The 27666-nt window shown below is 42.2% G+C and overlaps 1 protein-coding gene across 3 annotated transcripts in view; it reads right to left on the bottom strand.

Annotated features, from left to right (window-relative positions):
• The window catches only part of zgc:110366 (uncharacterized protein LOC550476 homolog), a 141952-nt gene that overhangs the window by 14002 nt on the left and 100284 nt on the right, over window positions 1-27666 (bottom strand). Inside the window, exons 5-7 of one of the 3 annotated variants that reach the window (XM_041208835.1) lie at window positions 15124-15306; window positions 10826-10885; window positions 5755-5851 (exon numbers count right to left, since the gene is read on the bottom strand). In XM_041208835.1, coding sequence (XP_041064769.1) covers window positions 5756-5851; window positions 10826-10885; window positions 15124-15306 — 339 coding nt within the window. In that variant the 3' untranslated portion in view covers window position 5755. The remainder of the gene's footprint in view (window positions 1-5754; window positions 5852-10825; window positions 10886-15123; window positions 15307-27666) is intronic. The other 2 variants (XM_041208834.1, XM_041208836.1) reach the window with 2 other exon arrangements.

Here is a 27666-nt window from a genome sequence, read left to right as displayed (position 1 = left end):
ACGGCTTGCTGGTGCCCTCAATGCTTAACTCCCTCCCCCCCAACCCCCCCACAATCCCCAGGCAGCATCTGAGCTCTCTGTATGGAAGGCTCAGGGACCTGCAGTGGCCTCTCCACCTGCAAACTACATGGACTGCAGTGAGGCTATAAGGCATTATCTTATCATGCTGAGTAGCTCTTTTATGCATGGGCCACACAGATGGTGCCCTTGTCACCGAGGTCCACCTCCCCTTTACCATTCGGTGAGATGAGTGTGAGCAGGTGAGGGTTCACTTACCCTGGTGGAGCACTGCAGGGCAGTCCCTCTGGTGGAGGCCCTAGGCACTGAGCACCCTGGAGACTTCCTCCCATTCAGGGTTGGTCACATGGCTCGGCCTCCTCCTTCCATCCTCTGGGTACAGGACACCCGCTCCCCCGGCTTCCACTGCATTGAGCAGAAACTTCCGAGGAAGCATCACTGAATCTGGGAACTGGAGGTCCCTGTGATCGGCGGGCTATTTCCTCCTTCAACGGTGGGTAAGTTGATGTCCTGCCTTTTAAAGATAGCACCAGGATATGACAGCGGGTCCTGCCCCCCCCGCGTGAAATGTCGTGAAACTCCTGACTGTGTAATTAATTTGGCCATCACTGAGCAATTCGGTGTGAATTCCCAACGGCTTCCGTGGCTGGAATCACTTCCGTTGTCCGTCCTCACTACGGGACTTAGTCCTGGAATGGAATATTCCACCCATAGAATGACAACATACAAACACAACATGAGGGGCCATCAAATGGAGCAAACAAAGTATTGCAGAATGGCATTATACCAATCTAAAGGGGAGAAAATGACAACTCACAAAAATAAGTGGTATAATGTGGCTTTACCCCAGAGAGGGGGCAAAAGGTATCAGCACAGAATCATAGGAAGGACAGAGAGAACAAACCAATACACTTACACAAAGTGGCTGCACAGTACAGAACGCGGCACGATAATCTCACCAACTGCACAAAGATACAGTGGCACAGAGCAGCAAGCACACCAGTACACTGTGGTGCAGAGTGGCATTTCACTAATATTCAAAGTGAAAACTGACCATAGCATCATATTCATTCAGGATTAAACTTCACTGATTCCAATCTTAAACTCCAGATGTAGCTCTGACACAAATTAAATTTGGTATTTCTTTGCAACATATTTTGGTACAAAAAATACAAAAGGCCTGATAGAGACCTCAATTCCTGTGGTGAAACTATTATTTACTTTGCAGCAAACATTAAAGTACTATTCCAGTTATGCCCTGTACTGGGAGGTACACATATTTTCAAAATAGGTCTCTCTCTTATTTGTACATTTACTTAATCCATTTTCTTCTTTTTCAATGCCACAAGCCACCACAGGCAAAAATAGCAGTGACACGATCAGCTCTCAACTCTCACTGGAGCTGGTCTGAATCTGTCCCTGGGAAGTGTGGATCCCCAACAATTTTCCATGTGAGATTATGTCTAGCCTCTGGACATGACCTCCTGTGATGGTTTGGCTGAGGAGACCAGGCATCCACTTATATGGTGTGATGGATAATGGATTCACATCCTAATGCTCTCGTAGAGAGCAATGAGCAATGGTGCTGATGCCGTGCTGCTATACCATGAGTCTTCTACTCTGCACTGATGTAAAATGCACAATTAGAAGCAATACATCCCATTTTCTCCTCCCTGCGTTGCAAAACTTCTGTGGGGGAAGTTGTCTGTCTCTGCTGCAATTGTTTTGGTGGCTTATGCTTCAGGGGGTGTGTGAACTTTGTTTTCTTTTGTTACACTCTAGGTGTGGCTTTTTTCGCTATTGTCTTGGTGATGACACAGGATACCAGTATTCATCCGAGCATTTGCATATTTTATTCTGCACAATGGAATAAACAGTGAATCAAGACAAGACATAATTGAAAAACAGTTATATCTTTAGGGGTGTGGATTACATGTGCATATTGCGTCACTGTTATCCTAACAAAGGTACGATAAAGAGCATATTATGCCAGTATTAGTTTATATAGATTCGAAAAGTTATTACATGCAGATTACTGAATAAGGAAGTAGCATCTATAGATGCATGAATAAAATATGCAATTTAGATGAAAAGAGTAGTGGTTTAAATGTGAAGCCCACTTCAGAGATCCTATATATCTAGAGAGCTTTTGGAGAAGGACTCACATAAAAAGCTACAGAGATGATTTCCATGTTTAATTTCTTAATAATATTCAAAATTGGAAAAAAAATCTTTAAGTTATATCATCTTCAAATAGTGTTAGGATGTTTCTGGTACAAACCGTTGACTGTTTGAAAGATATTACTGTGCTTTCAGTCTCACTCAGCTGCAATCTTTTTTTACCATCTGCTATTTGATTATATGATTAATCAGCAGAAGCAAATAAAGGTCAGTTGGAAATCTGACTGAAGAAAAATGATAATCCCTAGTAATTCCTAGGGTATCACACAAGGAAAAGGGTGTAATGAAAGAAATTTGTAAATTACAGATTAGGAAGATCTGAGCAGTTCCAGAACATCAGTAAGCAACACCGACTCTTCTGAGAAAAATAAGGGACTTGGTCTGTTTTAAAGTGATGTGCCTGTATGAGTGTAAAATTCCCCCAGTTGTGCTCTTTCTTCCTGCACAGTTCTCACTGGGATATGCACTTTCTGCTGCTGAGAGGACAAATGGAGGGATTCGCCCAGAGCATTTGGTAATACTGATCTTCAGCTGACTGCCTGGAATATTGCAATAGCCCCATCATTGAGCTTTCCTTTGATATTCTTGCTCTCACTGCATCTGGTAAACTAAAACAGAATGTTCCTCCATCAGGCTAATCTGAATATGTTCCCAGTCCAGTGCAGCTTCATGTCAAAGAATCATAGAGGTCTACATCACAGATGTCATTTTGGCTATTTGCTAGAGCAACTCAAAACAAACCTATTGACCTTGTCTTTCTCCATGGCTCTGTATCTCCTTCTGCTCTAAATGTTTATTCCCTTTCCTCTTAAAAGATTTAATGATCTCTGCCTCAATCATTCCCTTGTGGCAAAGCATGTGTAAAGAACTGTCCCCTAACCTCTCTTCTCAGAGTGACCATTTTAAATTTATGAATTTAAATTTTTAATTTTAATCTGCCGTCTTTACCCATCTAGCCTATATATGACAGTAATGTGGTTACTCTAACTTCCCTCCAAAATGGCCTAGCAAGCCACCCAGCTGCACCAAACTGCTACCGGAAAGTCGAATAAGAATAAAACCAAAAGAATCACCTGGCAACAACCATGGCACTGGAAGTGACATAGGCACACCCTCCTCACTAGCATCTGGGGGGGCTTGTGTCAAAACTGGGAGAGCCTCCCCACAGATTAGTCAAGGAACAGCCATATCACCTGATCGTACCTGACAGCCATAGTCCCAGACTCCTCCATCACCATTGCTGGGCATGTCCTATCCCACTGACAGGACAGACCCACTAGAGGTGGTAACAGAATGGTACAATTGGGTGGCTTGCCAGGCCATTTCAGAGAAAGTTAGAGTCAACCACATTAATGTCACATGAAGGCCAGACCAGGTAAAGATGGCAAATTTCTTTCCTTAAAGAACATTAGATGGATTTTTACGACAATCTGCTGGTTTCATAATCACCATCACTGAGACTAACTTTTTAAGTTGTGATTTATTAATTAATTGAATTGAAATTTCCCCTGTCTGCTGCAGTGGGATTTGAACTCATGTCTCCAGGGCGTTCGTCCAGGCCTCTGGATTACTAGGCCAATAACATTACCACTATGCTACTATCACTGTTGAAAATTCTCTCAACTTTCCTATCGTGTTGGTCAAAGGTGATGATGCCATCACATCCTTTCCTCCTTGTCCTTTCCTTGGTCTTTCTTCTTTGTGGCCCAGGTGAAGTCAGGGTCTCAATGGTACATTTATCATGGTATATTCCATTTTCTGGCACGGTTTCATGCCAGAGATAGAAACCTAGTTGTAAGGAAAGACTTCAGACTGGGAACTATTTTCATTCAAGCAAAGAAGGCTAAGAAGAGATTTAATAAAAGCTTTTTTAAAGTTATCAAATGATTTAAAAGACTGAATAGAGAAAGTCTATTTTCACAGTCAGGAGGGAGTGGCTCTATCAGCCCTCAACATTGAATCTGGGTCCCATGAAGTCTCTTGACATCAGATCAGACATGGACAAGGAAACCTCCTGCTGATTACCACCTCCCACCCTCCCTCTCAGCGCCACAAACATCCCCAACCTCAATGATTCCAATGCAAAAGACAAGGCTGAAGAATTTACAACCATCTTTAGCCAGAATTGCCAAGCAAATAACTCATCTCGGCTTCCATCCAAAGACCCCAGCATTGCAGATGCAAGTCTTCAGTCAATTCAATTCACTCCAAGTTATATCAATAAACAGTTGCAGGCTCTGGTTACGGCACAGGGTATGGGCCCTGACAGCAGCCTGGCTGTAGTGCTGATGAATTGTGCTCTAGGACGAGCTGCGCTCTAGCCAAGCTGTTCAGTGCACCTATAACACTGGCGTCTACCCAACATTATGGAAAATTAGCCCGTTATATCCTGCCCACAAAAATTGGACAGATCTAATCTGGCCAATCACTAGTCTACTCTCAATCGGTAAAGTGATGGAAGGTATCATTGACAGTGCTATCAAGTGGCACCTAGTTAGCCATAACCTGCTCACCAATGCTCAGTTTGGATTCCAGATCTCATTACAGTCTTGGTCCTAACAAGGACGAAAGAGCTGAATTTCAAAGGTGAAGTGAGAGTCACTGCCCTTGACATCAAGGCAGCATTTAACTGAGTGTGGCATCAAGGAGCCCTATCAAAACTGGAGTCAATGGAAATCAGGGAAAACTCTCCACTGGGTGGAGTTTTACCTAGCACAAAGGAAAATGTTGTGGTTGTTGGAAGTCAATCATCTCAGTTCCAGGACATCACTGCAGGTGTCCCGCAGGGTGGTGTCTTAGACCCAACCAGGTTCAGTGGCTTCATCAATGACGCTCCCTCCAACTTAAGGTCAGAAATAGGAATGTTTACTGATTGCAGTGTCCAATACCGTTTGCAATTCCTCAGATTCTGAACCAGTCTGTGTCTGCATGCTGCAAGGCCTGGGCAAATTTCAGGTTTGGGCCAATAAGTGGCAAGTAAGGTTTATGCCACATAATGCTAGGTAATGACCATCACCATTGCCAAACCCGCCACTTTCAACATCAGTGAGTTACCATTGACTAGAAACTTAACTGGACTAGCCATATAAATACTGTAGCTACAAGATAGGTCAGAGTTTTGGAATTCTCCTGACTCTCCAAAGACCATCTACAAGGCACAGTCAGGGGTGTGATGCAAATACTTGCCTGGAAGAGTGCAGCTCCAACAACACTCGTGAAGCTTGCCACCATCCAGAACAAAGCAGCCTGCTTGATCAGCATCCTACTTACCACCTTAAATATTCACTCTCTCCACCACTGGCTAAGACCTATTTAAATATGCCACTGTACCACAAGAAATCAAAAGTCCTCACTTATGACAACTAGTCCCAAAATTTGCATTTGACGTTTCTGAGGTGTTACTTCCTGATGTTATATTTGCAGAAAGTTGCTCAATGCATTTTCACAAAATCAACCGTTATAAACTTAAACTATAAAATGTTTAACACACATTTCAATAATGAATACACTCTTCTAATTTATAAACAAATGAGTGTGAATAAAATTTTGACATACATCATTCGATATTTGTAGGATCCCAGGACACATGCAGGCCATTATGCATTCCATTTAGAACTGCAACATCATCCTCCGTAAGAGAAAAATGCAATACCTATGAGGTATATATGGTGTAGACTTTCATTACTCCTTAAAGTTAGCAACTCAGTGGGGAAAAAAAACTATACGAAAACATCTGTTTATTTCATTAAAAATATTAATCTTTAATTGAGTTCAATAATTTTCATATAAGGTCATTAATGGATGTATTGATGTGGCTTATACTAAACACAGCCTCAAAATTATCTTGTTGCCATCAATTGGCAGACTTTCAAATGCAATTCGGAATATGTAGTAGTGCACTCTGTTGGAGGTCCACCACACTCAGAGGCAGGACCTAGCTTTGTGTCTGCTATTCCCAACACCAGTTCCTGATCTCGTGAGCCAGCCATCAGATGGAGGGAAATTCCAACATCAGCTCCTCACAGAGAATTGCTGGCTCATCCTAGCCTGCTCTCCTATGCCTACTCATGACTGAATCAAGAACAGATGCTAAGAGCAAGTCATGTGTCTCTCTGTGTAATGAAGAAATATGATGTTATCGGTGTGACTTAAATAGATATACAGAAAAAAATCCTTTGGTTGTGCAGTAACATAGCTTTTGTGGTACTGAATCCTGATGCCCTTTTTGGTACTATAACGGTGTGTCAATGATTCTGATTTGCTGTTGCTAACACTTTGCACCAGTAATTCTGTTACTGTACTGCACCAACATTTTGTGCCAATGATTCTATTACTCATTCACACTAAAATTCTGCGGCAGTTTGCTGGTACTAACACTTTGTGCCAGTGAATAGATAGGAACAGGAATAAGTTATTCAGACTCTTGAGTCTAATCCACCATTCAATTAGAACATGGATGACTGTGCCTAAACTCCTTTTACCCGCTTTTGATTCATATCCCTAGATCTCCTCACCTGATGAAAATACATTAACAAACAGCCTTAAAAATTTCAATCAAACCAGCATCCACAGTCTTCTGGAGCAATGAGTTCCAGATGCTCTTTACCTTTATAAGGAAAATATGTTTCCTAATTTCACTCCCAAATGGCCTAACTATCCTTACTGTTCTAGACCCCCCCGCCACTTTGCTACATCTACCCTATTGAATTCTATTATCATTTTAATCACCTCAATTAATTAATTCCCAAACCTTCTAAACTGGAGGGAATACAAGCCAGGTATATGCAACTTGTTCTTATAATTTGACCACTTAGGCCTCAGCACATTTCTGGTGAATCAATCTCTGTAGTCCCATCAAGGCCAATACATCCTTCCAGTGGTACGGTGCCCAAAACTGAACTCAATATTCCAGGTGAGGACTGACCAAAGCACTAAACAACTGAAGTATAATGTACTCACTTTTGAATTCCAATTCATCAGGATAAAAGCCAAAATTCTATTCGCCTTTTTGATTACTCATTGTACCTGTACACTAACTTTTATTGATTTGTGTGATAGAATTAGAGTAGGCAACAGTAAGTCATTAGATGCGGTCAGAATCAGAGGACAAGATAAAAAAGCCTAAATCAGGGTTAGTGTGCATGTACGTGAATGCAGGGAGTATGGTTAATAAGATTAGTGCACCACAGGCATAGGTTGTCAAATGGAATTATGATATTATTGCTATAACAGAAGGGCAGGACTGGTTGTTAAATATTCCAGGGAATAAGGTGTTTAGTGGAGACAGGAAAAGAAGAAAAGAAGGGGGGTGGGCAGTGGCAGCATTGATTAAAGATGCATTACAGTACTGGACAGAGAGGATGTTTCAGAGCGGTCAAGGACAGAATCTCCCTGGCGAGAGATACGGAATGAAAAAAGGTGCCATAACATTGATTTATGTAGTATATAGACCACCAACTATTGGAAGAGATGTAGAGAAACAGATTTGCAAATAAATTACAGAGAGGTACAAGAATTATAGAGTAATTATAATGGGGGACTTAAATTATCCAAATATAGACTGGAATAGGAATAGTGCAAAGGGACAACAGAGACGAGGAGTTCCTGGAATGGTTTCAACATAATTTTCTGCAGCAGTATTTTTCCTGTCCAACGAGAGGGCAGGTACTGTTGGAACTGGTTCTGGGGAATGAGTTGGCCCAAGTGGATCAAATATCAGTGGGAGAGCATTTAGGCGACAGTGACCATTGTATCATAAGGTTTAGGTTGGCCATCGAGAAGGACAAGGAACAATCCAGAGCAGGGAAAATGCCAACTTCAATGGAATGAGAATGCATCTGGGTCAAGTGAGTTGGAATCAAATGTTGGCAAAAAAAATGGTGGCTGAACAATGGACCACCTTCAAAGAAGTTAGTTAAACATTGCAGACAACGTAAGGCATATTCCCTTGAAGAGGAAAGGTGGGACAAAGAAATCCAGAGCACCCTCAAGGACGAGAGAGATGGAGGTGAAGGTGTAAAAGAAGAGGGCACATAAAACCGATGCCATGTAGAAAATACATTGGAGAATTAAGCTGAATACAGAAGGGCTAGAGGGGAAGTGAAGAAACATAAACAAAGAGAGAGCATGAAAAGAGACTGGCAGCTAACATAAAAGGGAATTCCAATGTCTTCTATAAGTATATAAATAATAAAAGGGTGGTAAAAGAAAGATAAAAAAGGGGACTTGCACATGGAAGCAGGAGAAATAGCGAAGGTGTAAACGAGTACTTTGCATCTGTCTTTACAAATGAAGAAGATGCTACCCAGGCTGAGGCGAGACAGGAGGTAACTGGTAGACTAGAAGAATTTACAATTGAGAAGGAGGAGGTGTTAGAAAGGCTAGGTTTACTTAAGATAGGTAAGGTAGCAGGACTGGATGAAATGCATCCAGAGTACTGAGGGAAGTGAGAGTGGAAATTGCAGTGATAATCTTCCAATCTTTCTTAGACACAGGGGTGGTGCCAGAAGATTGGAGAATTGTGAATGTCACATCCTTGTTCAAAAAGAGGTGCAAGGATAAAGCCGGCAACTGCAGATCAGTCAGTCTGACTTCAGTGATAGGGAAACTTGTAGAAACTATAGTTCTGGACAAAATCAATAGTCATTCAACAAGTGCAGGATAATTGAGGAAAGTCAGCATGGATTCATTAAAGGAAAATCATGTTTAACTAACTTGCTGGAGTTTTTTGAGGAGGTAACAGAGGTTGATAAAGGCAATGCTGTTGATGAGGTGTATATGGATTTTCAAAAGGCATTTGGTACAGTGCCCCACAACAGACTGGTGAGCAAAATTCTAGCTCATGGAATAAAAGGGAAAGTAGCCACTTGGATAAGAAATTGGCTGAATGACAGGAAACAGAGAGTCGTGATAAATGGTTGTTTTTCAGATTGAAGGAAGGTTTGTACTAGAGTTCCCCAGAAGTCAGTGTTGGAACCCTTGCTCTTCCTTATATATATTAATGACCAATCTGTGATGTTCAGGGCATGATTTCAAAGTGCGCAGATGATACGGAGATTGGAAATGTTGTCAACTGTGATGAGGATAGTCATGAACTTCAAAAGGACATGGACATGTCGGTGGATTGGGCAGAAAAGTGGCAGATGAAGTTCCATACAGAGAAGTGTGAGGTGATTCATTTTGGCAGGAAGAATATGGTGAGACAGTATAAAATAAAGGGAGAAACTCAAAATCAGGTGCAGGAACAGAGGGGCATCTGTATATATGCTATTGAAAATGGCAGGCTACGTTGAGAGAACAGTTAATAAAGCATATAGTATCTTAAGCTTTATTAATAGGGGCTGTTAGGGATGGGGAATGAATGATGGGACTTGCCAGTGACACCCACATCCATGAAAGAATAAAGAAAAATAAGTTGAGTACAAGAGAAAGGAGCTTATGTTCAATTTGTCTAAGACACAAGTTAGGCCTCATCCGGAGTACTGCGTCCAGTTCTGGGCACCATACTTGAGAAAGGATATGAAGGCATTGGAGAGAGTACAAAGGAAATTCACAAGAATGATTCCTGGGATAAAGAACTGTAGTTATGAGGATAGATTGGAGCGGTTGGGATTGTTTTCCTTGGAGAAAAGAAGGCTGAGAGGAGACTTGATAGAGGTATTCAAGATCCTGCGGGGTATGGACAGGGTAAAAAGTGAGAAACTGTTCCCAATCAAGAAAGCATCGAGAACTAGAGGGCAGTGATTCAAAATAATTGGTAAAAGGTGTAACAGCGACGTGAGGAAAGTTTTTTTCTAACCCAGAGGATGGTTGGAGTCTGGAACAAACTTCCTGAAAGGGTGGTGGAGACAGGTTCGATCAAGGCATTCAAAAGGGAATTTGATTGCTATCTGAAAAGAGAGACTGTGCAAGGTTACGGGAATAAGGCAGGGGAGTGGGACTAGGTAGAATGCTTTTTCAGAGAGCAAGTGTAGACTTGATGGACCAAATGGTCTCCTTCTGCACTGTAAAGTTTCTGTGATTGTGTGTGCCTGGACACTCAAAGTCCATCCCTCCTCCAAGGGCCCAATCTCTCCCCATAAGAAAATTCTATTGCTCACTGAGCACTAACATACTGGGTCAATGATTCAGTGACTAGCAGGTACTAATCTCCTGTGACAATGATTCAGATTTGTTGGTGCTGTATTTGTAACAGTAATTATCTGCTTTTCATTGTTTCTATGATACAGTTCTAAAGCTATCTGTTAATAATTCTGTCACTTATTGACATGAACACTCTGCGCTAGTGACTGCTAATCATCAAATTAATGCTCTTTCCCATTGATTACGTAACTTGTTGCTCTAATAATACTCTTTGCCTGTGATTCTGTGATAACCACTACTGTGCAAGTGATTCTGTGGCTCATTGATACTAATGCTAAGTCACTGAGTAATTACCCTATGTGCCATTGTTTTCATTCATAGCAAGGGTTCAGCAGGAGATACTGACTGTTAATGAGGCACTTTTTCTACAAGGATTGAGGAAAATTAGACTTTAGTTTGGGGAGTGGTGCAGAAGGACCTATTAAAGACAATCATGTGAAGTGATAACATTAAAAATATTAAATTTTATGAAAAAACACCTTACCTGACAGTTTTCCCAAATCCTTTCTTTCTTTGTAGACTTTGGAATGGTGACAACTCCATTCTTGGTTTTAAAAAAAGACAGTTAATCACAAAAGATCAAAATAATATTTTATCCTGAGTGAAGAGTAATGAAAGAAATCATTTTGCTTCTCAGTCTCCTTACTTTGGTATCATTTAAAGAATAGTCTTTTCTTCAGCTAGTAGAAAGGAAAAGGCCTACTGATAGTGGACACTTACAGAATATTGTACATAAATGGCCATGATGTTTTGAGAGGTTAAAGTTATAAAAAAATAGAAGTTCTCAATATTTTTGTGAAGGAACAAAGATGTAGGGTGCTCTTTCTGTTTAATTCTCAGGTTATTACACTGCTAACAGCAGGCTTAGTACATTATATACAGTGGTGATATGCAGCAGGTATAGTACATTATAAACATTATTTACATATAGCAGTGTTAATACATGATAAACATTAGTTACATACAGCAGGGTCAGTAGATTATATTCAGTAGTTATACTGGGGGAGACTCAGTGGGCAGAAAACGACGCTTGGCATGCGGGCATGCCCCTGATATGTCCGAGCATGAAATAAAGCGCATTAATGTTGGGCAAGCGTGCTGACATCAAAATGCACTCTCGCAATAGTTAGGTTGGTGGGTGCACGCTGGAGCCAAAAGCGCGCCTGCCAACAATTAAAAGGCCTATTAAGGCCATTAAGTAAATAATTATCCTTAATTTTTCACTGCCCGTTCAACCTAACAGTTGGCGGGCAGGCGAAAAGGCCAAGCGGCCTTTGTGTTTTTTTAGGAAACCTCATCCATGGGCGGGATGAAGTTTCCTAAGGCAAATAAAAGTTTAACACTTGAATTAAAAACATGTCCCTGTTCATGTGATAGAGTCACATGAGGGGGGCATGTTTTATGACATTTTTATTTTCTTGATTTTTTTAAACAGCGCTTCATCTCCCTGAGGCAGCTCCATGACTCAGCGAGATTGAAGCACTCTTTCATGCGCATGTGCAAAGTTGGCACTATGCCCGTTCGCCCTCATCCTCCCCCCCAGCACAGGCAGCGCTGAGTGCTGCTGCTCACATTCCACACTGCCTGGGCCTTAATTGGCCCACCTGCGTAAAATTGTGGTGTGGTGCCAATCGTGGGCAGCAGTTGGCTTCCTGACTGCCCCCAACTACTTCCACCGAGCACCCCCGCCAAGGGCAAAATTCTGCCCAGTAATGGTGACATGAAACTATCACTGATTGTTGTAAAAACCCATCTGGTTCGCCAATGCGTTTTAGGGAAGGAAATCTGCCATTCTTTTCTGTTCCAACCGACATGTGACTTCAGATCCACAGCAATGTGATTGACTCTTAATTGCCCTTGAAAATGGTCTAGCAAGCCACTCAGTTCAAGGGCAATTTGGGATGGGCAACAAATACTGACCTTGGCTGCAGTGCCCACATCCCATGAAAGAATAAAAAAAGCAAGTTTAATATATTATATACATGAGTTACCTAAGGCAGAGTTAGTATATTATGTACAATAGTTACATACAGCAGGGTTAGTGCATTACAAACATTAGTTACATACAGCAGAGTTAGTACATTATATTCAATAGTTACATGAAGCAAAGTTGGTACATTATATATGGTTATACACAGCAGGGTTGTTACATTATATACAGCAGGATTGTTGGAAAGTATGAAACAAATAGTGGAAATGCTGTAAGATGAGTCTGATCCAGTCATTTACCATTAAGTAATAGCATCTGGAGTTTAGGCTTTCATCTTCAAATAAAGATCTGGATTTGACAGTGTAATTTACTGAGATATTTTTATGTTTCCTGACAAATTGTACACACAGAGGAAGTATATTTTTGCTGTATAAACCTGATGACATTACATTTAAAAAATGAACAACCAATATTTCTGATGAGGTAATTTGCAATTCTGAGTTACTTTACCAAGTACAGCGTTTGATTGTCTCCCACATTCCTAAATACTGAAAAACTCTGTGTTGAAAGTATCCCAAATTCATTCAGGATACCTATGCCAAATACTGAGAAAAGTCACAGTGTCAGGTAACGTATCATTTCCTGCATAGGTCAATGGTCGCACAACAGAACAATGGGATTTTGCACTGGTCAACATCTGTCTACTACTAAATATCACTAAACTACCACTAAATATCAGCTTCATTACAACAGAATATCACTACACACGCAAGAATGTGTAACTCATTATTTAAAAAAATGTCAGATTCAGAGGATGAACAACACAAGTAATACTCGTCTTTATTATTTAGTGACTGTGGATTAAAGAACCCTACCAGAAAGTGGAAATTGGTAGACATTCCAATGTACTTTCCCCATTAGTTACGGAGATTTTCTTTGCAAGCTTCTGGCGGAATGATTTTTTAAAAAAATCTGTTCTCATACTTATCAAAGTGACTGATGTTAGTGCTGTGGAATTGAAGATTTTAAAACCGGAACATCCAGGGTTAGTTGCCCTATCGCAAATATAGTGCAGTTGAATCCAGCTAAAACCTCCACTTAACCTGCCCCAATTGCAAAACAACATTCTCTAATACACAAATGTAACATTTACCATTTGAATGCTAGCCCTTCTAAGTAAGATTGCTAATTTAATGCTAATTTATAGACAGATTTACGCTATTGGCTCTTAGCCAAATTGGGGTGAGGCATCCCAAACTAATTTCAAGTTGGATTGTTATTCCATGGCTTCTGCAGTAGTTCACTAGTTCCTGGGGCCTCTGGAAAGGATGATATTCAGCTTGTGTAACATACATATGAGACTAACTTGCCATATGGATCTGCATCCAAGTCCCACAGCTGAAAATATAACTCTCCGAGATATCTGAACTCATCTAATTCTGGCCTTCTGTGCTTCCCCAATTTTAATTGCTCCACCATTTGTGGATGTGCCTTCAGCTGCCAACTGGAAGATCTGGAATTCTCTCCTGAAATGTCTCCGCCTCTCTTTCCTCCATTAAGATGCTCCATAAAGCCTTTATAACCAAGCTTTTGGTCACATGTCCTAATATCTCCTTAATACCTTGTTACCTATAGACTTGATTATTCCAATGTACTCCTGGCTGGGCTACCACATTCTACCCTCCAGAATCTTGAGTTAACCAGAACTCTGTCATCCGGTATCCTTATTTACACTAAGTTCTGTTTCCCTATTACGCCTGTGCTTGCCAACCTACATTGAATCCTATTAAGCAACACCTCAATTTCAAAACTCTCATCCTTGTTTTCAAATCCATTCATAGTCTCACCACTCCCTACCTCTTTAATCTCCTACAGCCCCACAACCCTCTGAGATATATGCGCTCATCTAATTCTGGCCACTCAAGCATCCCCAAATTTAACTGCTCCAACATTGGCGGGCATGCCTTAAGCTGCATAGATGCTTAGCATTGGAATTCCCTCTCTAAACCTCTCCATCTCTCTTTCCTCCTTTAAGACGCCCCTTGAAACCTACCACCTTGACCAGCTTTCTAGTATTTCATGTGGTACAGTGTCAAATTTTGAGTTATAACACTCCTCTGAAGCACCTTGGGGTTGAAGGTGTTATGAAAATACAGGTTGCTATTGTTCTAATCGACTATATCATCTAGGCTCCAACATTTTCAAACACAAATCCACTGTACCATCCAGGTTCCAATTTTTTAAACACTAATACACACACACTCTCCCAACTCCAACATTTTGAATGTGAAAGGCAGTCAGCTACCCAGGTCATGTCTGTGATATGAAGCCAGCTTTAGCAGGATTAATCATAATTGCTGGCACTGGATATTTCCAACCTTGCAGCAGCACCCAATATTCTTTAAATAATTACTTATTTTGAGGAATATCCAAAATATTGTTAACATTAAATGCAATTGGAACATTAAAAAAAACATTTTTAGTATCACTAATATTCTTGTTAAAACAACCAATGAGTTTTAGGTTAAAAACAGAAAATACTGGAAAAACTCAACAGATCTGGCAGCATCTGTGGAGAGAGAAACAGAGTTAACGTTTCGAGTCTGTATGACTCTTCCTCAGTCATAGGAACTTGAAATGTTAACTTTGTTTCTCTCTCCACAGATGCTGCCAGATCTGTTGAGTTTTTCCAGCATTTTCTGTTTTTATTTCAGATTTCCAGCATCCACAGTATTTTGCTTTTATTATAATGAGTTTGGGGCTGTGATTAAACTCCAGATATGGTTCTATCAATCTGACAAAAAGTTAACTGATGATAAATCATGACAATGTATATTAGAATTCTGACTTACTTGTATGCTCCAACGTATACAGATTTGAGCGGGTGAGCAGTTATATTTCTCTGCCATCTTGATAATGTCAGGATGTGACAAAGCCTGTCCTTTAGCTAGTGGGCAATACCCTTCAAAGACTATTCCATGGCTTCTGCAGTAGTTCACTAGTTCCTGGGGCCTCTGGAAAGGATGATATTCAACCTGTGTAACATACAACAGTTGTACAGAATGATAATGTAAAGCACGATGCATTGTCACATAGCCAGAGTTCAGGTCTACAAGTTAAGCCCTTAACCTTTGCAGAAAGTTGTGCTAACTTTAAATTTTTGTGATAGAAGTACAGGCTCCAATTTAAGTACAGTATATGAAAATAACCTCAAAATCCAATACAAGGTTGGTATTTTAAAAATTGTTTGCACAGTATTTTGTTTAGGTTTGTTTATTTGTTGCATTTCATTAGGTGCCTCCTTGCCACACACCATGTACAAGTAAGTAGAGATTAACGGCCTAGTCGTCAACCCTTCAATCCTGGAACAGTTTTTCTGTAACTGATTGATAGGGTGGATTCAAATGTGGACACAGGCAACTCCTGTTCTCTCCATGCAGAAGCACCTCACTGCTGCTCAGCTGAGTTGAGTAACTTGCAATGAAAAACATCACCAGCCTGAATTTGAATTCAACATCACGTGGAAGGACCTGCTCAGCCACTGTTACATTTCGCTGTACTTTTAATCATGACTAAGTGAGGACTAAATCCACTAAAGTATCAACCAAAAAAGTCATGAGGTTTACAAACTACAACAATCCAATATTTATCTAAATATACAAGGTGGATCCCTCATGCTCACAGCAAATCGGGGCATATAGTCTCTTACTTGTCCGTGTCGTTCTCAGGTTGCTTCTCTACCTCCCTAACTCTTCTGCTTTTTTCTCTCTCTTTTCTCCTCCTGCTCCACCTTTCATGTTTCTTATCTGCTTTCATCACTATGATCTTCTTTTCATTAATTACATCAGATGGGTGGCATGGTGTGGGAGGGAGCTGCTGAGGATGCAAGCCACATTTTCCAAAGGCAGGCATGAGTGTGGGTGCAAGGACCATGTGATTTGCAGGCCTCATCATCTCCCCATTTTCATCCTTGTCCACACGCCACTCATGTCGCACCAATCTTTTACTTTTTAAGTATTCATGACAGTCTCCTCTACGTGACTCTGCACTGCACCCTCACCCTTATGCACCAGTCACACCTCTATCATGATGTACTATTTTCCTGGTGTTCACTTGTCCATTTTTTCACTCTCCTCCCCCATGAGCCCACATTGCCTCCGCTTCAGCCACATCCCCCAACTTCCCCCTATGTTCCATCCACTCTTCATTTCCCCTGCCTTCCTACTCCTCTTTCTCTCAGTTCCTCATTGCATATTCTCCCACTCCACTCACCCCCAATCCATCCCTTTCTCTGCCACTTGCTCTTTCCCCATCCTCTCCCTACCATCACAGGCCATCATTCTCCATCTTATCCATTCCACCTTTCAATCTTGACCTTGTATTCTTTTTTTCTCTAGCACCTCTTTGGCCCTCTGACTAATACAAACTCACAGCACAAAACAGGAAATTGGCAAGTTACTTTTTAGAACCCTAACATTGCTTTAATCCAAGTTTAGTTCTGGAAAGCGGTAAAGAGAGAGCAAACAGTGGTGTTGGCTGGTCTAGACAGGCGAGCAATTCCTCCTACAGCCCATCATATTGCCCCAAAATAACATTCCCAACATCCATTATATTCCTTGTGTACCTCCTCCCCTCCACTCCCAGGCAATGTCCTGGTAAGGAATACCAATGTAGATCTGTTAGTTTAGAAGCATATTTTAAAATTCAGGCATACTGCAAAGTATCAAAACTCTGAATGCGCATAAAATGCCACCACTTCATTTGTCATTAGAAAGCATTTTACAGAGGATTTTAAAACAGGAGCATTTCTACCAATAACAAGCACAATACAAGAGGAGAACTGCAGGTAGATGCTTTCACGTTATCTTCTGCAGTTAAAGTCAGACTAAGAGAATGTAGTTTCTGTTGTTTATATAGCATTCATTTATTTACTTAAATGAAAGGAAACCATAACAAACCGTTTTAACAGGGATTACTCATTTCGGTTTCCCGTAATCTAGAAGGTACACTTTTAACAGTTTGTACTTGTGGTACGTGCCCTAGTCAGACACAACACTACTCAGTTACCACCCAGTAAAATGTATTTGTGACTTGAACAGCTAAATGACACATGCCATAGGAAATGTAACAATTTTTTGCCACATCACAGAAGTGGAGCGCTTGGCCAGAGAAACATCCTGTTTCCCATCTACAAAACATACTGTTCATCCTGACTACAATAATCTGGTCAACATTCGGTTTTCACTTACTACAAATAAAGAATTGAACAGCCAAAGGCAGGCAAGAAACAGGAGCTCAAAAAATATGTGCAGAAAAATAATTACTGGCAGGAAAAGAGTTCACAAAGCAGGCAAATCCAGGACAATAACCTTCCCGTTATTATGACTGGATTTCAGTGCAATATCAGAACTGAAGCTTTGGGAATCGGAAAAATGCTTGCTGGTGTCAGAGATAGATTTCCTCCCTTCTCACCATCTTCAGATTTATTCTCTTTCAAACTACATTCTCCAGGAAAGACACTGAAAACCGCCCAGGAGATTACATAGCTTCCAAATTGGATGGGGAGTTTGGGCATTGTGGTGCACAAGACAATCATAATTATATGGGACAGGCTGGATAGACCAGTCGCTCTTTTTGTCTGTCATTTTTCATATATTTGTCTCCCCAATACAGAAGATTGACTACAGAAATATACTTGGTGAAACAGGTAACCTGTTTCACTAGGCTCCTCCCATAAATAAACTAATCTCAAATCTTGACGAGCTGCAGGCTGTGTGGGCGACCCAAAGCAAGAGTGGCCATACCAATGAGCCAAATGAAGACGCACCAACCCCTGAAGCTTCCCCTCTCTCCCAAAGAAACATCAAATGAAACTGTGTATGATAAAATAATAAGTGAATATGGCCGGGATTTTCTGTGCCTACCAGCGTCGGGAGTGAGCGGACAATTTGGGGTGATCGATTTCACGATGGCGTGAAACCTGTTCGCGATCGTCCGCTCGGCCTGCATCAGCATTTCACTATTAGGTCTGCCCACCGGAATCGTCAGCACCCCCCCCACAACCCCCCACCGTTGGAATCGTCTCCACCCCGCTGGATCATCCACCCATGTCGGCAGGAAAACACGCCAGTGCAGAACACGTCTCGACAACTGTCACATACAGAAGTCGGGACTTGGCCGCCAGGGCTTTGCTCACATCGTGGACATCCGAGGAGCAGAAGATGCCGGAGCCTGACATCAACACATCATCTGCTCTGAAGATGTTCCAACTGGAGGAACATCCATGGCATGCTGGGTGGATTCTCATGGACATGGCTCTGATCTGAAGCAGCTCACGGAATTTGGATAGTCACTGTTGATGTTCACAAAGGGTGATGGTCGAGGGGGTGGGAGAGGAAGGGCTAGGATCGGCTGGGAGAGGAAGAGGTGTCGGGAGGGGTGAGGTTGGGGGGGCAGACTGAAGGTGTCAGGATGGGTTGAGGTTGGAAAGGGGAGGGAGAACGGGGGGAGGCTGTAATGTGGGAGAACACGACAACTGGGGAGGTGGGTGTAAGGGGTGGTGAATGTGCAAGGGAAAAAGTGCAGAGAGGTGAGGTTGTCCAGGTGGAGGGGGGAGGGAGTAAGGGTGCAGGAAGAAATAAGAGTGGAGGAAAGAGTCAGGAAGAGGGTAGGAGTAAAGCTGGAGGAAGAATTTGGAGGGGGAGGGACTAAGGGTGGCAGACGAGATAAGGGTGGAGGAGGGAGTCAGGAAGCGGGAGGGAATAAGCAGGGGTGGGTGGGTGGCGGGGAGTCCGAGGGGTGCGGAAAGGGGAGTGTGTCGGGGGGGGTTTGGGGATGGGGGAAAGGAGTGTGAAGAGGGGATGTGCAGGTGAATATGCATGGGAAGGGCCAGATAGGTCTACATCTGCCTCATGGGGAGCAAACTGAGGGTAAGTGTGGTATGAAGGAAGGATGAGAATGACCAAGAGCAGAGAGAGGCGGTAGGGTGGGAGGGTGAGGGTTCAACAGTAGTGATAAAAGGGATGGTGAGGGTGGTTCGTGGGGTTCCGGAGGCAGACACAGACCCTGGGGTGGGAAGGAAGAGGTTGGGGAGATGAACGTGGATGAGGGTGGGATTTTCTGGAAGGAAGTATATTAGACAATATGGGTAGAGCTCTAGAATAGGAAGGGTGCAGTCACAATGTTGGGGGTTTACTATAGGCCTTCCAATTGCTGGTGGGAGATTGAGGAACAGTTATGTAGGCAGATTTTGGAAATCTGTAAAAGCAATAGGGTTGTTGTGGTGGGTGATTTTAACTTTCCCTATATTGACTGGGAATCACTTAGTGCTAGGGGTTTGGATGGTGCAGAATTTGTAAGGTGCATCCAGAAGGGCTTCCTGAGACAATATGTAGATAGTCCAACTAGGGAAGGGGCAATACTGGACCTGGTATTAGGGAATGAACCCGGCCAGGTGGTCGAAGTTTCAGTAGGGGAGTATTTCGGGAAAAGTGATCATAATTCAGTAAGTTTCAAGGTACTGGTGGACAAGGATAACAGGAGTCCTCAGGTTAAGGTGCTTAATTGGGGGAAGGCTAATTATAACAATATTGGGCAGGAACTGAGGAATCTAGACTGGAGGCAGATGTTTGAGGGCAAATCAACAACTGACATGTGGGGGGCTTTCAAACGTCAATTGATAAGAATTCAGGACCGGCATGTTCTTGCTAGAATGAAGGATAAGTATGGCAAGTTTCAGGAACCTTGGATAATGAAGGATATTGTGAAATTAGTCAAAAAGAAAAGGGAAGCATTCGTAAGGGCTAGAAGGTTGGAAACAGATGAAGCCCTGGAGAATATAAAGAAAGTAGGAAGAAGCTTAAGCAAGGAGACAGGAGGACTAAAAGGGGTCATGAAAAGTCATTGGCAACCAGGATTAAGGAAAATCCCAAGGCCTTTTACACATATGTAAAAAGCAAGAGGGTAGCCAGGGAAAAGGTCGGCCCACTCAGGGACAGAGGTGGGAATCTGTGTGTGGAGCCAGAAGAAATGGGCGAGATACTAAATGAGTACTTCTCATCAGTATTCACCAAAGAGAAGGACTTAGCGGTCAATTTGTCTAGGGAAGAGTGTGTAGATAGCCTGGATCATGTTGAGATCAAAAAGAGGTGTCTTGAAGAATATTAAGGTGGATAAGTCCCCAGGGCCAGATGGGATCTACCCCAGAGTACTGAGGGAGGCAAGGGAGGAGATTGCTGGGGCCTTGACAGAAATCTTTGTATCCTCACTGGCTACGGGTGAGGTCCCAGAGGACTGGAGAATGGCCAATGTTGTTCCATTGTTTAAGAAGGGTAGCAGGGATAATCCAGGATATTACAGGCCGGTGAGCCTTACATCAGTGGTAGGGAAATTATTGGAGAAGATTCTTTGTGACAGGATTTACTACCATTTGGAAGCAAATGGCGTATTAGTGAGAGGCAGCATGGTTTTGTGAAGGGGAGGTCGTGTCTCACTAACTTGATCAAGTTTTTTGAGGAAGTGACAAAGATGATCAATGATGGAAGGGCAGTGGATGTTATCTACATGGATTTCAGTGAGGCCTTTGATAAGGTCCCTCATGGCAGACTGGTACAGAAGGTAAAGTCATACGGGATCAGAAGTGTGCTGGCAAGATGAATACAGAATTGGCTTGGTCATAGAAGACAGAGGGTAGCAGTGGAAGGGTGCTTTTCTGAATGGAGAGCTGTGACTAGTGGTGTTCCACAGGGATCAGTGCTGGGACCTGTGCTCTTTGTAGTATACGTAAATGATTTGGAGGAAAATGTAACTGGGCTAATTAGTAAGTTTGCAGATGACACTAAGGTTGGAGGAGTTTCAGATAGTGAAGAGGATTGTCAAAGGATACAACGGGATATAGATCGGTTGGAGACTTGGGCGGAGAAATGGCAGATGGAGTTTAATCCATACAAATGCAAGGTAATGCATTTTGGAAGGTCTAGTACAGGTAGGAATTATACAGTAAATGGCAGAACCCTTAAGTGCATCGACGGGCAGAGGGATCTGGATGTACAGGTCCACAGGTCACTGAAAGTGGCAACGCAGGTGGATAAGGTAGTCAGGAAGGCATATGGCATGCTTGCCTTCATCAGCAGGGGTATTGAGTATTAAAGCTGGGAAGTCATGCTGCAGCTGTATAGAACCTTGGTTAGGCCACACTTGGAATATTGTTTGCTATTCTGCTCGCCCCATTACCAGAAGGATATGGAGGCGTTGGAGAGGGTGGAGAGGAGGTTTACCAGGATGCTGCCTGGTCTGGAGGTTATTAGCTATGAGGAGAGGTTGGAGAAACTCGGGTTGTTCTCACTAAAGCAATGGAGATTGAGGGGCGACTTGATAGAAGTTTACAAAATTATGAGTGCCATTGACAGAGTAGATAGTCAGAAGCTTTTTCCAGGGTGGAAGAGTCAATTACTAGGGGACATAGATTTAAGGTGAGGGGAGAAAACTTTAGAGGAGATGTGCGGGGCAAATTTTTTATGCAGAGAGTAGTGAGTGTCTGGAATTCGCTGCCAGAGAAGGTTGTGGAAGCAGGTAGGATAGTGGTGTTTAAGAAGCAACTTGACAAATACGTGAATAGAATGGGAATAGAGGGATATGGACCCCGGAAGTGCAAAATGTTTTAGTTTGAGAAGCAATATGATTGGCGCAGGCTTGGAAGGCCGAAGGGCCTGTTCCTGTGCTGTACTTTTCTTTCTTTGAAGGCAATGTGCATGTTCACCTGGACATCTCCGAAGGAAAAAGGTTGGGGCTGGTAGTTAACAAAGGGGAGGTGGAATGTGAAGCTGGGGAGTCAACTGTGATGGGGAAAGAAAGTGGGTGATTGGGGAGGATAAAGGGACAGGGGAACAAAAATAAAACTGAATTAGCAACATGCTGTCCAAATTGAAAGTGAAACGAGAGTCGTGGTGGGCGAGATCATGTGCTGCATGGGAATGTGATCAGTGGGTGGGCGGAGTTGCAGGTCAGATCAGATGAACAACTGAAAGCAAACCCCAGCAGGCAGCATTCAAAATGCTCAGGACATTGAGATGAGTGTGAAACGTGAAGGATCCGCGTGCGTGGAAGAGTGCTTGCACGAGGCTCTGAAAGGTCCTGTCACACACACACGCTTTTCCCTCCAGAATCAACTGTGTACCACTGCTCCCTCTGTGGTGATGGGTCTTCCAGGCTGCTTATTTCCACCTCTTCACTGGAGGAGGAGTCCTCTTGGCTGCAGATGAGGATGTGGATGTAGCTGAGGGGCAGAGCTCTCTGTGAACCAAAGTAGAGATAAGTAGTGCATGGCAGCAGAGTCAAAAGCAGGAGAGAGAGCACCCACAGTTGCATTGAGGGAGGGATGATGTGGTCCAGGATCCTCAGGTGGGTGTTCGCCGCCGACCTCACCATCGCCTCAGGCAGAGTCCACGTCCTCACCAGTCAGTATGTTAGCACGCTCCTCAAAGTGAGCAAGGGGCCTAATGTGGGCCACTCCACCTCGGGTCTGGGTACTCTCCATGCTGATGTGAGCAGGCTTCTCCTTCATGAAAACATATGGAGTGAGCATGAGCAGGATGCAAGGCACTCTGTAGAATGTTTGTGTGGTGGTGGAGCCATGGACAGGATGAGGATGCGAGCTCAAGAGGATATGAGCCTGATGGAGATGTGAGGGTGTGTGAGAGAGTTAGCAGTGTTCTCCCTTGAGGTGTGAGATCCCTGTGGGTGTGTGATGGGTTTGTGAGTGTGTGAGTTGAGAGTGATGAGAAGAGTGAGTTACCCTGATTTAACAGATGAGACCATTCATCCTCTTCCTGCAGTGGGTGGCTGTCCTCTTTTGCAGGGCATTGGCCCTGACCACCACTGCCAGCGCCTCCCAAGCTTGGTTGGTAACGCCACTCCCCATCATGTGGCCAGAGCCGGGGTAGAGGACATTGCGATGGGCCTCCATGGTATCCAAAAGGCGTTCCAGTGACAAGTCACTAAACCTGGGGGCTGCAGTTTCTTGCCTTTCCTGGACATCTTCCCCGCAGTGGCCATGTCGTGGCCTGGAAGCTCTGAGATGTGTGCCCGCGGCTGGACTTTAAATATCGCACCCGGCGTGATGAAGCAGCAAGGTGACGGTGGGCGGGTTCGCCCGCCCGCCATTGAAACGGCACGTTTCCTGGGCATGCATAAATAATGTGCTGGATTTGGAACAATACGGCGTGAAAACCCGCCATCGCGGCCAGCAGGTAAAACGTCGTTCTACCCAGCCGCTATCACACTTAGTGCAAATCTGGGACGATTCTGCCCTACATTAACAAATAATCTTAGAATCAAAAAACCATCTCTATTTCAGAAACAAAGAAACATAGAATTGGAATAGAAAATGTGGGAAATACACAGCAAGTTTGTCTACAACTGTAAAGAGAAAAGACAAGTTAACATTTTGGGTTAGGACCCTTCATCTATACCCAAAATATCAATCTGTCTCCTCTCTTTGGCTGGTTGACTGGCAGTTTATTTTCACTATTTTCAGCTCTTATTTTTGCTGCAGTTATAACGTTTATACAGAGGCTAAGCACTTTTGCCAACCTGGTGGTTAAATTATTTTCCTTTATTTTGGGAGGATTTGAAGGTCTGAATTGCTAACTTCAAGATTCTTACAGCATTTAGTACATTAATACACTTATTCTAAGCTTAACATCAATGACAAGCCCATGTGGTACAATTAACAAACAGTATACACAAAGTATTTTTTGTTACTGTATAGTCAGATTGGTATTGATTTGATGCAATTGGATATATCTACAGAAGAAATACTGGGGGAGAAATTTGTTTGCACAGTGCCACTTATAGCAGTGTTGCACAGACTTATTTCACCTCTCTTCTATTTTTCCTTAGTTCTGTTGAAGAGTCATACGGACTTGCAACGTTAACTGTGTTCCTCTCTGCAAATGCTGCCAGACCTGCTGAGTTTTTCCAGATATTTTTATTTTTATTTTTGTTTTTGTTTTGGATTTCCAGCATCCAATTTTTTGCTTTTATCTTTGCACAGACTTAGGTTGATACCCCTGGAGCAGGCTGTCTAGCACTACTCCAAGTGGTGTATGCAAACAAATTTCTCCCCACTATCTTTTAGCTGTTAAATTCACCAGGTTTCAATTGCTATTGTAGAAGCTAGTAAAGCAGTGCCTCTAACTCAAAACACATTCTCAGAATGCTGCAGGTTATAATTCTGAAGCTTTTCATATTTGTCTAAAGTAAAACTTTTCAAAGGAGATGGTTCAGATACGGTACTTCATTAATACATTGTGTTAATTAGAATCTTTGAATGTTTAACTTGCATAAAGCAGATAATATCTGCAGGTATCCTTTGGCAACACATCAGTGTGAAGCACCCCTCCCTTTCCTTTTCCTCTCACTGACTCACTCTAACTGACACTTTGGAGCACAATCAAATTAACATTTTCTAAACTGAACAAATCGTCAGAAAGGACCAGAGAAAAGAAATTTCCCCTCCCCACCAATGTTACTGGCATAATAAAAGCTGTCCTGAACATGGTTCATTAACAGCTGCTTATCAGGTTAATGAAAAATAAACTATTATTTTGTATCATTTTTGTATAGTATGGTGTTGCACATAAAGATTCCGAAACAAGTGGAGTCATCTCCAAGGTGGACCAGGGTGCACAGATGTAATTTAAAGTTATACATTTTGTTCTTGTTTTCATTCTTCTATTATAAATTCCTATGTCTACATTTATAATGACACTATTCATGCAAATTTGGCTGTTGTTATACCCTCCTGCTAACAATGGCATTAATCAACAACAACAACTTGCATTCATATGTCATATTATAATAGTCAAACCTCCCCAGGACTCTTTACACAAAACCTGACACCAAACCACATAAGGAAATATTAGGGCAGATGACAAAAAAGCTTGGCCAAAAGGGTAGGTTATAAGAAGCACCATAAAGTACCAGAGAGAAGTAATGAAGCAGAGATGTTTATGGATGGAATTCAAGAACTTAGGGCCTAGGCAGCTGAAGGTATGGCATCCAATGATAGAGTGATTGAAATCAAGGATGCACAAGGCCAGAAATGGAGGAGCATAGAATTCACTGTTGGTTGCAGGGCTGGAGAACGTTACATAGATATGGGGAGGAGCAAATACGAGAATTTTAAAATTCAAGCATTGCCGGACCAGGGGCAATTTTGGTCTGTGAGCACAGGGCTGTTGCTGAATGGGTCTTGATGCGAGCTAGCATCAGCAATAGAGGAATCAGGTGTTACACCCCTGCTTCAGGATCTTGCAATCAGATAGAGCAGAAACTAGTTGCAGCATGTGCCGTGCCTCATTCTGTGTTACAAGTGTTCTCAGGCTTACATTCCAGTCCTTAAAGTATCTGCTTGAGGCAGCTGAAGAGATAAGTTTAGATTTTTTTTTACAGAACTCATGTGCAACCAGTAGGAGCTGGAGTTCTCCACAGCAATATTGCTAAAACCCACCCCTATTTTCAATTTCCTCCTGTCCACTCTAGTATTTACAAGCAGACTGGCACAGTTAACTGCCTAAATCTGAGAAGTCCCTGACTGGACAGCTGCCTCAGAACATCCAATTAGTTCACTGGTTTAAGGAAATGAAACCTGAGACCCAGTTTGGAAGCAGCCTTGAGCCTCAGTATATTTACTGTGAGGCGGTATTGTCACTGACTAGTATTAAAGCTCTGGGGACCCGGGTTCAAATCTCACCACAGCAGATGGTGAAATTTGAATTCAATAAAAATCTGGAATTAAAAGTCTTACGGTGACCATGAAACCATTAATGAACCAGGAAGGAAATCTACCATCCTTACCTGGTCTGGCCTACATGTGACTCTAGATCCACAGCAATGTGGTTGACTCTTAAATGTCTTCTGAAATGGCCTAGCAAGCCACTCAGTTGGGCCTAGCCAGCAACATCCACATCCCATAAACGAATATAAAAAAAAAAATCAGACACGTGTTCCAGACTCAGCACTGGCTTTGCACAATTGCTGGTGTAAAATTAATTCCTCAATCTACACGTCTCTCAATTAGGATTAGTTAAGGTAATTAGAGGGTGTTTGTTTCAAAATTTAAATCCTCTTTTTAGAAAATGAACCAAAAAAGAGGCGGGTTCAGAGGTGAGAGAACGTCTCGAAAATTGACATTGGGTTGGGATCCTGATGTGATCCTGCCCACTGCAGATTTTTCTGGGGTGGAATTAAAGGAGAGCAGGAAACCCGCTTGGATCTGTCAGCTAAATAATTAAGAAATGGTTGAGATTGTTCAGAAGGCAATTATTAGCTATTACGTGATATCATTAAATGGAATCTTAATCCGATTTCTAACGTCCTTCAGTCCTACAACCTGCATACTGTATCACAAAATAGTACAAAATGTTTTTATTTTTACAAAGAAGGTTGTTAGGGTATGGAATGCTTGAGTAAAAATAGAGATACAACCTAAATCCATAATAGGTTTTTATAAGGGAGCTCAACAAACATTTGGTAAAATAACATTTTAAATGACTATGGGAAAAGGGCAGGAAATAGGGCTAAGTGGTTAGATATTTCACACTGGGTTGAATAACCTTCTTGAGTGCTATGAAATTCTATAAAATAAGGATGAGAGAATGGATCAAATAAAGACAAAGCATAGAACGAAATAAAATCCGTCAGACGTATTGCCCCCATAGACCATATATAGTCTATCACTGGCCCTATCAAACTCAATTAACCACCTGAGGAAAAGTTCAACAAAAATTCTCTGAGGCAAGGCAAGCGTTGAATATCATCTACATACAATATCTCTAAGGTTAGAAAAAGAATCCTTTGGCCTCAATATTATGGTGTATAAAGGTTAGCATACAAATAGTTAACATGTTTTTATGCAAACCCTTTGCCTGTTTTTTAACAGATGCATTAATCAGTTTATTACAGATAAACACCTGACATTTCAAAATGCCACCTCAATATGCCCAAAGCAATTGTCCTTTATAAAGAAATTAAACTGGATTAGGAATGAAAGGCAGTCATTTAATACTAAAAACAAAATTCAAGCTTCTGAGAATTTGCAAACCACCATGACCAACAATTCACCTCCAGCTGACCAGATCTCCTTTCAACAATTGTACTTTATGGCCTTAAGGAGACTGGTCCACTTATACACAAATGAAACGTATCTTGCGTTACATGATTTAACACTCTTGTCATTGTAAAAGAGTGTATTACCTGATTTAGGGCAAGCAAAACCACTGAGGAGCTGCTAGTGTTATAAGGAATACTGATAAATCTAAATAATTGAATGCACTTTAGGAGCACAGTTCTGTAAAACATCATGAAGTGCTATGTCTGTATAACCACTGGACTAT

This window comes from Carcharodon carcharias, chromosome 16 (assembly GCF_017639515.1).
Source record: "Carcharodon carcharias isolate sCarCar2 chromosome 16, sCarCar2.pri, whole genome shotgun sequence".
NCBI classification, from domain to species: domain Eukaryota; kingdom Metazoa; phylum Chordata; class Chondrichthyes; order Lamniformes; family Lamnidae; genus Carcharodon; species Carcharodon carcharias.
Note: the sequence above shows the minus strand (reverse complement) of the source record. Positions and strands in the feature narration are given on the sequence as shown.